This window comes from Diabrotica undecimpunctata, chromosome 3, assembly GCF_040954645.1.
Source record: "Diabrotica undecimpunctata isolate CICGRU chromosome 3, icDiaUnde3, whole genome shotgun sequence".
NCBI lineage: Eukaryota > Metazoa > Arthropoda > Insecta > Coleoptera > Chrysomelidae > Diabrotica > Diabrotica undecimpunctata.
In genome coordinates this window covers 107526322-107541031 of record NC_092805.1, presented here as the reverse complement: position 1 = coordinate 107541031, position 14710 = coordinate 107526322, and the positions used below count along the sequence as shown (strand labels likewise).

At 32.4% G+C, this 14710-nt stretch overlaps 1 protein-coding gene across 1 annotated transcript in view; it reads left to right on the top strand.

The window, feature by feature from the left end:
• Nucleotides 1–7506: 7506 nt before the first annotated feature.
• Nucleotides 7507–14710, top strand: part of lt (vacuolar protein sorting-associated protein light) — a 53131-nt gene continuing 45927 nt past the window's right edge. The window contains exons 1-6 of the mRNA XM_072526521.1: nt 7507–7636; nt 7719–7847; nt 8011–8293; nt 12579–12777; nt 12833–12987; nt 13107–13431. Of these exons, the coding sequence (XP_072382622.1) occupies nt 7616–7636; nt 7719–7847; nt 8011–8293; nt 12579–12777; nt 12833–12987; nt 13107–13431 (1112 nt within the window). The 5' untranslated portion in view covers nt 7507–7615. The remainder of the gene's footprint in view (nt 7637–7718; nt 7848–8010; nt 8294–12578; nt 12778–12832; nt 12988–13106; nt 13432–14710) is intronic.

Here is a 14710-nt window from a genome sequence, read left to right as displayed (position 1 = left end):
CTGGGATAACAGACTTGAAAACGTTATTCAATCTACCAAAGGCAGCCCATGTGAGACCTATCCTTCTTTGTATTTCAGTTGTCTGATTATCTCGGCTTAAGCGAATCTCATGCCCTAGATATTTGTAAGCTATTACTTGATCGATGCTATGGCTCTCAATCAGAATTTTACCGCTGACTACAAGGTTGGTCATAAATTTTTTCTTTGAGGTGTTAATTTTAAGACCAATTGTTTTTGACACTTTATAGAGCGTGTGCAGCATTTTTGTAGCTTTATCAACTTTATCAGATATTAAAACGATGTCATCGGCAAATCTTAGGTGGTTCAGATCTTTCCCATTTATATTAATTCCCATGTTATTCACTCGTTCCATTTGCTTGAACATGTATACAAGAACAGCTGTAAACAATTTAGGGGAGATAGTATCACCCTGTCTAATTCCACGTTCTATTCGAAACTTCTTGGTATCTTCATGAAGGCGGACACAAGCTGTACCAGTTTTGTAAATACTTTTAATCAATGCGATGTATCGGTAGTCAATCGATAGTCACCTTTTTTGTGCATTATGGTTATTATTGCATTATGCCACTGGAAGCGGGTTACGCCTTTTGTCAAACAAGTTTTGAACATCTTTTTCAACACATTTACTAACGTTCCTCCTCCTTCTTTGATTTGTTCAATGACCATATCCCATCTTCTCCAGGTGATTTATTGTTTTTCATCTCAGAGAGAGCTGATTTTAATTCCTCTGTTGTGATATCTGGGATGTCTTCTGAGCCTACATTTTGAACTTTTGGTATTTGATTTTGATCAGGATCTGGAAGTTCTTCTGGCTTATACAATTCTGAGTAAAAATCTTGAGCAATTTTTAAAATATCTTCTTTATTTGTTGTAGTTTCTCCTTTTTTATTTACAAATTTACAAATATTTTTCGATCCTTCAGTCATTTGTCGGCGCAGAACTTTTAAACTTTTATTTTTATCAATGGCTTGAGTTATGTAATCAGTGTTGTAATTTCTGACATCTTTTCGAATGGATTTTGTGATATGTTTGTTTAACTGTCTAAGTGTCATAAAAATTATCTGTGTATTTGTCTTTCAATTCTCTTCTTTTGTTTATAAGATCTTTAGTAGCTTGAGTGAGTTTATCCATCTTGTTTTTTCCTTTTTCCTTATATTTTCTATGAACATTTCGAATCGCACCATTTATTCGCATGTTTGTCACCTCTATATCTAATGTATTTTCATTTAGATGTTCTACTTCTTTCAGTTCTGAAGTTATGAGATTCTTATAAGCTACTCTATCTTCTATCGATTTCCATTTATTAGAATCCCTCTCTGTTATCATTGCTGTCCTCTCTCGTCTAATGTTGATCATTATTTTTGCTCTAACCAACCGATGGTCACTCCCAACAGTGATTTTATTAATTACTGTAACAATATTTTTTCTATTTGTGATGATGAAATCAATTTCGTTCTTTGTTATGCCATCTGGACTAGCCCACGTCCACTTACGTTGTTGGTTCTTTTTGAAAAATGTGTTCATCACATAGAGCTGATACTGCAACAAAAAAAATGTAGTACCACACCTCCTCTATCATTTCGCTTACCGTATCCAAATGAGCCCATAGCCACTTCTGCGTTATCTTCTTTGAATCCAAGTTTAGCGTTAAAATCGCCCATTAAGATTAGGTGGTGGGTTTTATCTTTTTCTATAGCTCTATTTATATCTTCATAAAAGTTTTCGATTTCTTCATCGCTATGGCTCGTCGTGGGTGCATATACTTGGATAATTTTAATAGAGCGTCTCTCGTTCAGTTTTAATATGAGGTACACAACTCTTGAGCTTACACTCTATATTTTTATAATTTTATCTAGGTGTTTCTTCTGCACGAGAAAGCCTACAACGCCAACTGCCTTATCGTTTTCTCCAATGGAATGTAGCAGATGTCCTGATTTTAAAACTAATTGGTTTTCTCCTTTTCTTCGTATTTTGGAAAGTCCCAATACATCCCATTTTATGCAGTTAAGTTTTCCTGTAATTCAATTATGCATTCAACTCCTTTAATACATATATGAAAATAAAAATATACATTTTTATTAAAATATTGATTCAATCCTTCATTTACTATACTCCTATTACAGGTCAAATATTTATATACAGCAAACGATGCATCATATACCTATATACCTAATTCTTTTTCTCTTTATGCTCTCTCTTACCTATAGCATTATATATGTAATGATTGTGCAGATTGACTCACATATAAATTTGTAACGACGAACGCGTGTATAGAAGTATAACTGCTACCGGCAGTCCCACTGGACTGCCACACCCGTTTTTATTTTTCTTCCTCATCATCTTCTGTACCTAACAAATAATTGATTTTCATCATAATTCTCCATATTCGTGCAAACCAGCACAATGTTTACGTGCCAAATTGCAAATCAAGCCATTCTTTCTACATCCACATGAGCTGCCGTATTCTATTTTGCAATTGCAAAAAATTAAACTTATAATACTTGGTTGACCAGGAGGCTGTATTGTTTTTACTGGATAATAGTATTGAGCTCTCATCACTAGCGTCTTACATTCAGAACACCTTCTCCGTCCGTAGTCAATTGAAAATTTAATATCCATACGGTATATTAGGCTTTCTGAAATTAAGTGAGGCACCGTACATGGCTAAAAGTAATTGTGAAAGATGCTCAACTATTTTATCAACTGACAAACCAACTTCTTTGAAGTGTTTTGTGTCCTGGGCAAGGTCGAGATTGTTTTGAAATGAAAAGTGTGAAACAAAAATAATTTTCCCTTAAAAGAAGCTTGCAGAAACGGTATATCGCAATCTGTAAATGCGTGTAAAAATAAAATTTACTCCAAAACAGATAAGATGTGATTCAAACTTTTCGAAGAATATTAAAAACTTCTTCGGAGAAGAAGACATTGTATAGATTTAATATGCCTACTTCAGACAATTTAATTTGTAACATTTTACTGATATTGTTTTTATTTTTAGCGTTAAATAGGAATTTTTCTTGGTTTATTTTTAAACTCACGTTTTCATTTAAATAAACGTCAGATACCTTATTATGTTTTTTGCGTCAGCTTTTTTCAATAGCTTTCGTAAAAATAGGTTAACAGCTGCGTATGTTTATTGGAAATCGCTAATTTTTTACATATCGACTTATCTTACCATGAACAATAGATAAAATGTTTAAGTTTGGTGATAAAGAAAATGCATTTTCCTTATGCACAAAATGCAATTTTCATTTTACAACCATGAATTTAATTAACAAAGTTTCCTGACACTTTCCTACATTGAATGCAAAAAGTTGCATAGCGATTCATCTTACTGCGGAAAATAAATGCTTACACTTTAATACTTTCAATTGTACTCTATTTTTGTTTTTAATTAAAGATATTGCATTGTACAGTGAAACTAATTGTATATTTTGAGAATGTTATAGTTCACATTCTGTTATTAAAAGCTAAGTCCTCTTTAGTTAATTCACCTTGTAATTTAAATTCTGGATTAAAAATTGCATCCAAAACGGCATAATAATCTCGCAATATTAGAAGTTTTCCAAATCTTTTCTTGATACCTTTAATTGCACTATTAATGTAATATTGTATTTCTACCCCATTTGAATGTATTAGCACTTGTTTTCTTTTTATTTATGTTTGAGTGAAATTATGCTAGGCAAAAGACACTCTAAAATATTCTCAGTTTGCAGAAAATACAGTGTCTCTACTAATAGATTAGTAATTTTACAGTATTGTTTAAGTACAGAAATTCGTTGTTAGACGACGATTGCAAGTCTAATTTTGGAAAAATAGTAGGTAACTTTGTTTTTTTTTGGAAATTATTTGATTTATACTATCACACAAGCAGTTCCATTTAGTGATGATTGGCGGACTAAGTGTATGTACTATTAAATTAATTGTATGACGCATAACGTTTATGTTGTGGCAATGTTATATCATAATTGTTGTCAATTACGTTGATTTCCAGTGGATCCTGTTCAATTGGTACTCCTTCTAATCTAAATCTAGGCCAGGAATTCGATTTCTTTTGGATCCTCCTTTTGATGGATGTTTATGAAAATGTTTAAGAGAAACTCTCCATTTATGTTGACTCCAATATTTTCCTAATTATTGTTTCTCATGCCACTTTGTAATAAAGCGGTGAACAGTTTAGGAGAGATGTTGTCTCCTTGCCTAACCCTCCTTTCCACGGGTGACTTTCTTGTGACACAAATCCACGGGTGGGGTCTATCAGGACCAAATTTTAAACATCCTATTTCTCATTAAAAAAATTTTTTTTTTAAATATTTTTAAGGAAACTTACTGATATAACGTTGTACTACCTAAATGTACATATAATATGTGTATCAATATGTATTGCTATAGTTTACTGCGAAATAACTAGCACCATTATTTTTTTACAAGAGTTTATTAAAAAAATTATGAACGGCAAAATACAAAAGAAAAATATAAAAAAAGACATCATTATTACTCTATATACTTACAGTAATACAAGTAAAAACTAAATATCCAAAATTAAAATTTGAAACAGAAAATAGAGGGGGTTAAATAATGTTAATTTTGTTTCTACACAATCAGCACAACACGCTTATATATGTTCCATACAAAACCAGTTTTTACACAATTGGCAAAAATATCTAGTTTTTCTTTTTTTACAATACTTATACATCCCCGTTTTCCTGGGGCTGGGTCATCCCTCGTCGTTTGCTCAATTCCAGAAAATTTTGCAGCAAGTAACCATGTTGTTCTCGGTATACGCATATTTGGTGCTCGTATTTTCATTTTTTTCTGGACTACCGTAATTACTAAAGACTTCAGAAACAATTGACGAGAAGACCGAAATTCTGCATTCGTATTATTGAATCTTAGTATGTAATAAATGCATTTATAGCTGCAATGTTAGCCAAGCCATAGCACAAAAACAAGAAACGCCCACTCACGGGTGGGGTCTGTCAGGACACTTTTACAGGTAGCAATTGAAGGAATTCATACAATTTCACCAAATTATGCTAAAGTGTACTATTCATTGCCATTAAAAGGTACACCGAGTGTAGGAAAAAAATACAAAAAAAAATTGAAAAATTAAGCAATTTGATTTATAGCTGTCCTGATGGACCCCACCCGTGGGAAGGAGGGCTAATAACCGTATCCAAGGGAAATGTGTGTATATATATATATATATATATATATATATATATATATATATATATATATATATATATGTATATATATATATATATATATATATATGTATATGTATATATATCATCATCATCTTGGTGCTACAGCCCTTAGAGGGCCTCGACCTTCTCAAGCTTTCTACGCCATTCTATTCTGTCCCTCGCTTGCATTTTCCAGTTGCCGACTCTGATCTTCTCGGCATCTTGTGTTACCCCGTCCATCCACCTCAGCTTTGGTCTACCCCGTCTTCTCATTCCCACGGGTTGCGCTGTTAGAATCTTTTTTATCATATTTGACTCAGGGGCCCGGGCTACATGTCCTGCCCACTGCAGGCTGTTACAGCTATACATATATATATATATATATATATATATATATATATATATATATATATATATATATATATATATATATATATATATATATATATATATATATTCGGTTTTTTATAACGTCTTACGACGTTGTCCGACTCCCAAACGCCACTGTATTCTTATTTCGAGCGCTAATCGCTTTCCTAACTCCCAGGTTTCTTCCTCGTTTCCTCTTCTCTGGGGGTTGCCACATCATCGTTTTTTTAGGCAATCTTTCGTCCCCCATTCGGCTCACATGCCCATACCATATGAGCTGTTTTCTCTCAATATCCTCAACTATAGTGCCCTCTATACCCATTTGTTGTTTTATCATTTCATTCCGTATTCTGTCGGCTCTTGATATTCTCATCGATCTTCTGATGGCATCCATTTCCGTGGCTTCGACCTTTTTCTTATATTTTTCGGTTATTCTCCATGTCTCAGCTCCATAAAGTAGGCTAGTTTTAACCTTTTAATATATATATATATATATATATATATATATATATATATATATATATATATATATATATATATATATATATATATATATATATATATATATATATATATTATATATACAGTCCATCTAATTTACTTACGGTTGCACGTCATTATCATTGACAGATATCGAAGTTGACATAGTTGCCAAAGTATAAAAAAAATTCTGAATCCATTTTAAATCAAATAGGTCACAATTATTGCAAAAGTGGATTATACAATAAAACAAATTAATATTTAATGTAAATAAATAGAAACAAAACAAGAATTTAAAAAAACGGGTGTGGCAGTCCAGTGAGACTGCCGGTAGCAGTTATACTTCTATACACGCGTTCGTCGTTACAAATTTATATGTGAGTCAATCTGCACAATCATTACATATGTAATGCTATAGGTAAGAGAGAGCAGAAAGAGAAAAAGAATTAGGTATACAGGTATATGGTGTATCGTTTGCTGTATATAAACATTTGACCTGCAATAGGAGTATAGTAAGTAAATGAAGGATTGAATCAATATTTTAATGAAAATATATATTTTTATTTTCATATACATATGTATAAAAGGAGTTGAATGCAAAAAAATTTTTTTACACATACTCTGCAGTAAAATTCATTGTTAATTTTGTTATTAATATAAAAATACAGTACAATACACTGCCACATAATTCAATATTATAATACAATACAAATTAAAATGCAATATTTATCAGTATTTAAAATTGACAATATACATAACTTACGCATATGTTTAATTTACCATGATAATAATATTGATAAAAAAACGGGTGTGGCAGTCCAGTGGGACTGCCGGTAGAAGTTATACTTCTATACACGCGTTCGTCTTTACAAATTTATATGGGAATCAATCTGCACAATCATTACATATGTAATGCTATAGGTAAGAGAGAGCAGAAGTGGAAAAATAATTAGGTACACAGGTATATGGTGCATCGTTTGCCGTATATAAACATTTGACCTGTAATGGGAGTATAGTAAGTAAATCAAGGATTGAATCAATATTTTAATGAAAATATATATTTTTATTATCATATATGTATAAAAGGAGTTGAATGCAAAAAAAATTGTTTACACATACTCTGCAGTAAAATTCATTGTTAATTTTGTTATTAATATAAAAATACAATACAATACACTGCCACATAATTCAATATTATAATACAATACAAATTAAAATAGAATATTCATAAGTATTTAAAAATGACAATATTTTAACAATCAATTCATTATGTTAACAAAATAAGATTTCATAACGGATTGAACTTACTACTGATAATATGGAAAAAAGATCTCTTAAGGTATATTTCTTTTTTTACTTCAGATTCTCCGCCTATGGTTATCTTCTATACCAAAGTTATATCAACGTTACTATCTTCTCACCAGTTTTAACAGATAATTTGCTGTCAGAAACAATGACAGAACACTGGTTGTAATGTCAATATTATATGAATCATCAATATTTTTTATTTTTTCTTTAGAAAATGATAAGTTTCAATACTTCATTAGAAATAAATAATGTCTGATATTAATTTAAATGTACGTAATATGTATTTTCTTAATAATACCTTTGAATTCATAGTCTGAGGTTATTTTTGTTTAATTTTATTAATATTTCTAGAACTACAACAGTGATACAGAGAGCTCAGAAGATGAAATAGAACCAAAATTAAAATATGTGAGGCTGTCTAATGATGTACAAAACATATTATTGGCCTCCTCAGCAACGTATATAGCAGTACACCCAAAAGTATGATCTTTTACTATGTATCTTCATTTTGTAGCTATAATAAATTCCTATATTCAGCATAATATGATTTTTCAGTTTAAATTAGTGCACAATTTTTTTTCTAAATGATTTTTAAACGATTTAGTTCATATTTTACTTGTATTGTACTTCTTATTTCTTTTAGTTTATTTGTTTGGGATCACATTGGGGTGTGATCCATATCTTAGACCACCAAGGTAACAGTATACAGGGAAAGGAATTGAAGGCACATACAGTTAGTGTTAATCAGATATCTATAGATTCCAATGGAGAGTTTGTTGCAACTTGTTCAGATGATGGCAAAGTATTCATCCATAGTTTATTCTCAAAGGAGAATGATGTTCAACTCAATCTTGGAAGGCTCTTGAAAACAGTGGCTCTAGATCCTCTTTATTTTAAATTTGGAATTAATAAGAGGTTTATTACAGGTATGATTATTATGCCGATATTTATGACACGATGACATGTATAAAAACTACAATTTAAGTAGGTGTATTTATTTTCAAGCATCTCTGTTTTTCAAATTGCAAACTGTCAGAAAGCTTAAGAAACACAAGAACTCACTTACTAAATATTTAAGTATAGACACAATATAAATGTAAATTGTTAATACTAAATATTCTGATAGAGGATTAGCTAGTAGCTGTGTGGTAGAAATGAATTTATAAAGTTGTTTGCAAACATGTTTAAAAGAGCTCTAAACCTGTAAAATTCCTTATGATTACTATATCTATATGTCTTACATTTTACATAACAGATATAATTTTTATATAAACAGATGGGATGCTGAAGTATAGTTCAGACAACCATTTTATTCAAGCTTAAGACTAGTTAGATCAGTTCTTATTCCTTATTTACTTTAATGTCATCAGGTTTCCTTGTATACCCTGAGTAAAACAAGGTGGTGTCCTAATTTTATTTGTTTCTCTTATGATTTTTTTTGTCCCAGTTTTACATCTTGATGGATCTCTTATTCACAACCATTCTCGCTGCAAGTGGTTATTAGGGGGTTTTCTCCAGTTCATAGTTTCAGCTACATACTAACATTCATTGAAGTTTTGAGCTTTACATAAAATGGCTCCCAAAGTTTGAGACTTCATAAAACAAATGATACCCAGAGTGTGGCAGATTACACAAAATAACAACCAACACGATCAGCTCATGACATCTAACAACCACAGAGACTTGGAAGTTACAGTATCATATATTAAACATAATTAAAATGCGATGAAAAATTGCATTAAAAGGTGTTTTTTCAAATGTTTTATTTAGTTTATAAGTATGCAACTTACCAAATTGCATAGGTTATTATGACTTGTAACAATAAATGTATAAATATATAAATGTATAATAAAAACCTGAATGGAAAAGTGAGGTTGAACAGAAGTTGGGTATAATTTTGGGTTGCATAAAAATTTACCCAAGGGGGAAGTTTATTTCTGGAACTAAAAGAGAAATGAAAAATTCCAGGTCCAAGTATGTTCACTTTGCAAACCAGCACTCAGATGTTTTGAAGGACACAACAGTAAGCTTTTGGATGTGTGTCTATATATCAGGGGCGGCTGGTCCTATGAGGCAGGTGAGGCAGTGCCTCACCAGTATCAATCGACTATTTACGTTCTTTAACTACAATTTAACTTTTTGGAATTTTCTAAATAACTTTATTTTCATTATGATAAAAAATTAAAATATGTACACCCCTGATGTCTTATCTTTGTATATTTCTTCATAATCTACGGGCCGGACAAGGGACAAGCTTAAACCACAAAATATTAAATAAACAACGGCTCCATTTTCCGCGCCAGCTTCTAATATATCATCTGTGCATCTCATTCTCTCTTTAAAAATTATAGCCGCCGAGGCAAGCCTCACGGCATTGCTCTGTCTGACATATTAGACATCACATTATCTAGCGAAATTCAACATGATTTATTTATTTTCTGCCCACGATTTCACCGAACAAGAGAGGCATGCCGCTCTGGTTTGGTGTAGTTCTTTTAATTAGCAGCGTTGCCGTTTGGGTACAAAGGTACCCAATTCGCTACATTTTTTCCCTCGGGGTATAAAAGTACATTTTAAATAAAACATAGATTTTTATTTGAAAATTGTAACAACATTGTTATGTTGTAGTAGAGTATTTTCCTTTAGTAGATGGTACTATACATATTGTTCTATTGTTTTCCGATTTAACAAAAAATATTTTTTTTCTATGCATTTACCAGATTGGCAACATTGGTACATTTTGGAACATTTCTGCAAAATTGTTGTAGTAAGAGTAAGTAGTAGTTAAATTACTTCCTGTTGACCTCTTTGTGCGGCAGGATCACGTTTGACGTATCTCGTGTTGTTTTTCATTAAAAAAACAGTAAGATTACATGTTATATAATAAGTGCAATTCTAATTAAGTTTTTTTAATAATTTTGGTGGGTTTGTTTTTGTCTGCAGGATTTTCGGTTTTAGTGAAAAATGGATTTAGCACCGAGCACTTCGTCACAACTTTCCCAGGTAAATGTAAATATTCGTAATACTTGTGATCTCGTAAATTTTTTAGTCAATCAGCAGAATTTTTCAAGTCATTCATATGAAGATAAATTATATATAGTTAAAGTCGTAAAACGACCTATTCCAGATTTAAGTAAACATCTTGTTTCTATCGGTGGCGTCGGAAAACCAAATCGGGGATTTCAAAATGTATGGTACGAAAAGTTTGACTGGCTTACGGGTAGTATAACATTAAATAAATTGTTTTGTTGGCCATGCATTTTATTTGCCACAGCTAATACTAGCGACAAAGTTTGGTTCAAAAGTGGTTATACTGATTTGAAAAATTTGTCTCGGAGTCTATTGTTACACAATAAAAGTTCTCAACATATTACATCGAATTGCAAGCTTACTCTTATGAGAAAACAAAAGCAAAATATCGCCACAGCACTAGACAATTCGCGTAAAATAGATATTGAAAATTTCAATGCTAGGGTTAAAGAAAATCGGCAAATTTTAAAAAGCCTTATAGATATTACGTTGCACCTCTGTATGCAAGAGTTACCGTTTAGGGGGCATGATGAATCTAATGAATCTTTAAATCGCGGGAATTTCAAAGAGCTAGTTGTTCTTGTTAGTAAATTTGACACTAATTTAAAAACATTTTTAGAACATGATAATGACTCTAGATCAGTTTTTTCTGGGACATCTAAAACCATACAAAATGAATTAATCGATTCGATTTTCATTATGATAAACCGGAGTAAGTCGCTTAACGACACCTTGGGTATCATTTAAGTTACATTTATGAGCACCCTATTACACATGGTGCTCATAAATACAGCTCAATCGCGGACTTTTTCAAAAAGCAGTCAGCCCTTATGTTGCACCTTCAGTGCACATAAGGGAGGGTGGAGGAGGGCTTAGGAGAGCTTTGAGGTGAGGATGACTTTTGTTGATCCGCGCGCGTATCGTCAGAAGTCCTTCTCACGCCAAGTCATTGTTTGCTGGCGCGAGCACTGCCTCCTTAGCCGGGTATGACTGGAGCAAAGAGAAGCTAACCATAATAATAATAATTTTCCTTAAGTGTAGTGTGCCTCACCATCTTGTACTATCACGAGCCGCCCCTGCTATATATGTAGAATTGCGGATATTGAGATAAAAAAATTTAAAATTGAAACATATAAACTGAAAGGAAAGTAGATAGAATTTGGTACTACCTTATCTTTTTTTGAGGGAAACGGAAAACTTGATATTTGACATGCAAGAAGATTGGTTTAAGAAAGATACAAAAAATTACAAATATGCTAAACCTCTCTTTAAAACCAATATGTGTACATAGCACCAAAAAAAGGGGGAAACAGTCACACTTACCTTATATGACTGCTCTACATTCCTGTCAGAATTATTTTGTTATTTCCCAAAAGAAAGGAAGATTGCGTGAGAAATTAAACAATACGAACTTGTTATCAGGAACATAACCTATAAAAAAACAGAGGCACAGCAGTACACCAAGTAAATATGGAAAAAATAAATTAATGTAAGTATATTTCCTTTTTCACCCATCAGAAAATATCCAGCATTCTAATTGAATCTGCTGTGACAGGTTATAAAAAAAGGTAAAAAATTACGAGGAAGTGTGCTTTCACCACCATTAAAGATGAACTAAATGGAACTAACTTAAACTTTTTTCTTATTTCATTTTTGTTTGGCTGCTACATACTTCACTTTAAATCAGACTATTTTACTGCATATTTAATTAACTGCTATTATCAGATATTTCTGATACTATAGGTCCCAGTCTGTACAGGCAAAGTACCAATGTCGAGGTTTCCAACCACCTTACTCTCAGAACCCCAGACTAAAAGTGACCTCGATGTAAAATTCATTTTACAACGAACCTCGCTAAGAATTTTAAGTGCTTTATTTATCCTCTATGTAGTGAAAAGATTCACCAGTCTTTGATCGATCCTTATTTAGAACTAAGCAATTATTTTAAAATTTTTATGACCAGAACGGAGAAAAAATGAATCGAAGAGCGTGAGAGTATATAAATCTCCTTGGAAGCGGCTCTTGACAATTATTAGCAAACTCTTGAAGTTTGTTTGGTTTAATATTTTTAAATGCAAAAAGATAGGAATAGGATATATGTATATGGTAAATAGGGTAAAAAGAAAAGATACATACTCATTCAATTTTTTTGTTACTTTCACAAATTATATTTGTTTTTAGGAGATGACAAGCTGACTCTCTATGAACGCACATTTCTTGGCAACCTTAAGTCTACAGTACTATGTGAAAGTGAAGGACTTGTTAGAAGCCTTTGTTGGGGCGAGAACTTTTTGGCTTGGTCCAGTAATATTGGTGTGAGGGTCTATGATATGAATGCTAGATGTTCTTTAGGACTCATCAAATGGGAAGAACATCCAGGGTAATAACTGTGCTTAACAAATTTTGTTCAAAATCACGTATTTCTTTCCTTTTAGAATTTCAATAGACAAGTTTAGGTGCAATTTGAGGTGGGCAGATAGTAGAACACTGTTAATTGGCTGGGTAGATACAGTAAGAGTGTGTGTAATAAGAAAAAGAAGCAATATAGAACTGGCTAATAGAGATTTACCAGAATATTTAGTTGATCCAGGTAAGAGACTGACAAAGTGTTTTTTAATATTTGCTTTTTAATTGCATATCCTTCTAGTTCAAGATAGGATATGATTTTTGTATATTTTTTTTTTACATAGTTTCACTTTTATATTTTAGTATCCACTTTTCAAACAGAATTTTATATAAGTGGGATCGCACCCTTAGACCAGCAACTGGTTTTATTGGGTTTTCCTAAAGAATTAGATGAAAATCAAAAGAGCTTACGTCCTCAGCTATACATAGTTGAGTATAGAGACAATGATTATACCGACATTTGTACAGACAGCTTATCATTAAGGGGCTATGAAGAGTACAGTGTCAATGATTATCATCTGGATGTACTTTTGGAAGAAAACAGATTTTTCATTGTAGCACCTAAGGATGTAGTAGTAGCAAGTCCTTATGATTTAGATGATCGGATCCAGTGGTTTATTCAGCACAAGTAAGTAAAATTTATTATCTAGGTTAATTAAAATGTTCAGATTTCAGCATTGTTCTTAATCATTTTTAGCACTGTCTGTAACTGTATTCAAACCTTTTACATTTAATTTATAAATTTATTGAAACATTTTTTAAACTATAACTAATAACGCATAAAACCTTTCGATATTAACACATTAGCTGCCAAATATAAAACAAAGTTGCTTTTGAGATCCTCAAGTTTTTTTTTTTAAAGAAATGATATTTGAAATATTTTGATAATTAATTTGTGGAAGGTTTTTTATTTTTTGTAACATTTTAATGAGGTGCATCATGTGCTTCATGGGGCCATAAGGTATAGATACGATTTATTCTTAGAACCACGTGGAGCCAGCGTGGTATTACAACAATTGGATATTAGTATATATATAATAACGGATTTATTACGGCTGTCGCCGCTTCTCCGCCCCCAATTTCCATCTTTTTCTGTCATATGCAGTTGCCTCTTCTAAGTCTCTTGCCGCCATTGCTTCATCAATATCGTTGCGCCAACTTCTCAGTGGTCGTCCTCTCTTTCTTCTTTCAGGAGGGATCCATTCCAGTACTCTCCTAGGCCATCTGTACTCTGGCATTCTTTTAACATGTCCGAACCAGATTAATTGTTTTCTTTCTATGTCATCATTGATATTTCTCTCCATTTTCATTTCGTTTCTTATTTGTTCGTTTCTAACTCTCTCCAGTTTCGATCTACCGCAGCTTCGTCTCAGATAATCCATTTCTGTCGTCATAAGTTTGTTTCTATTAGCTTTGGTGACGTCCCATACTTCCGAACCGTAAAGTGTAATACTTTGGACTATACTACCGTAAATGTGTTTTTTGGTTTCTCGTCGAATTGTTTTTTTGCCAGAGAAGAGAGTTTAAGGCACGGGTCGCTGCTCTGCCCTTGTTTATTCTTTCCCTGATTTCATCTGCGCTATTTCCCTTCTTGTTGAAAATGACCCCCAAATATTTGCAGGATTGCACGCCTTTGATTTTGTCGTTTTCCAAGACTAGGTCACATATTTCATCTGTTCCCACTGAGAGATATTCACATTTTGTCATATTCATGTTTAGACCTGCCACCTCATATTCTTCTTGCAGTTTTCTTACCATATAGCTAAGATCGTAGCTGTCTTCGGCAATTACTACCTGGTCATCCGCAAAGAAAAGTGTATATAGCTTGTTTTCTTCCATCGTTATTCCCATGTTTCTACATTTTTTTACCCATTTCACTAAGGATCTGTCCAAATAGATTTTAAATA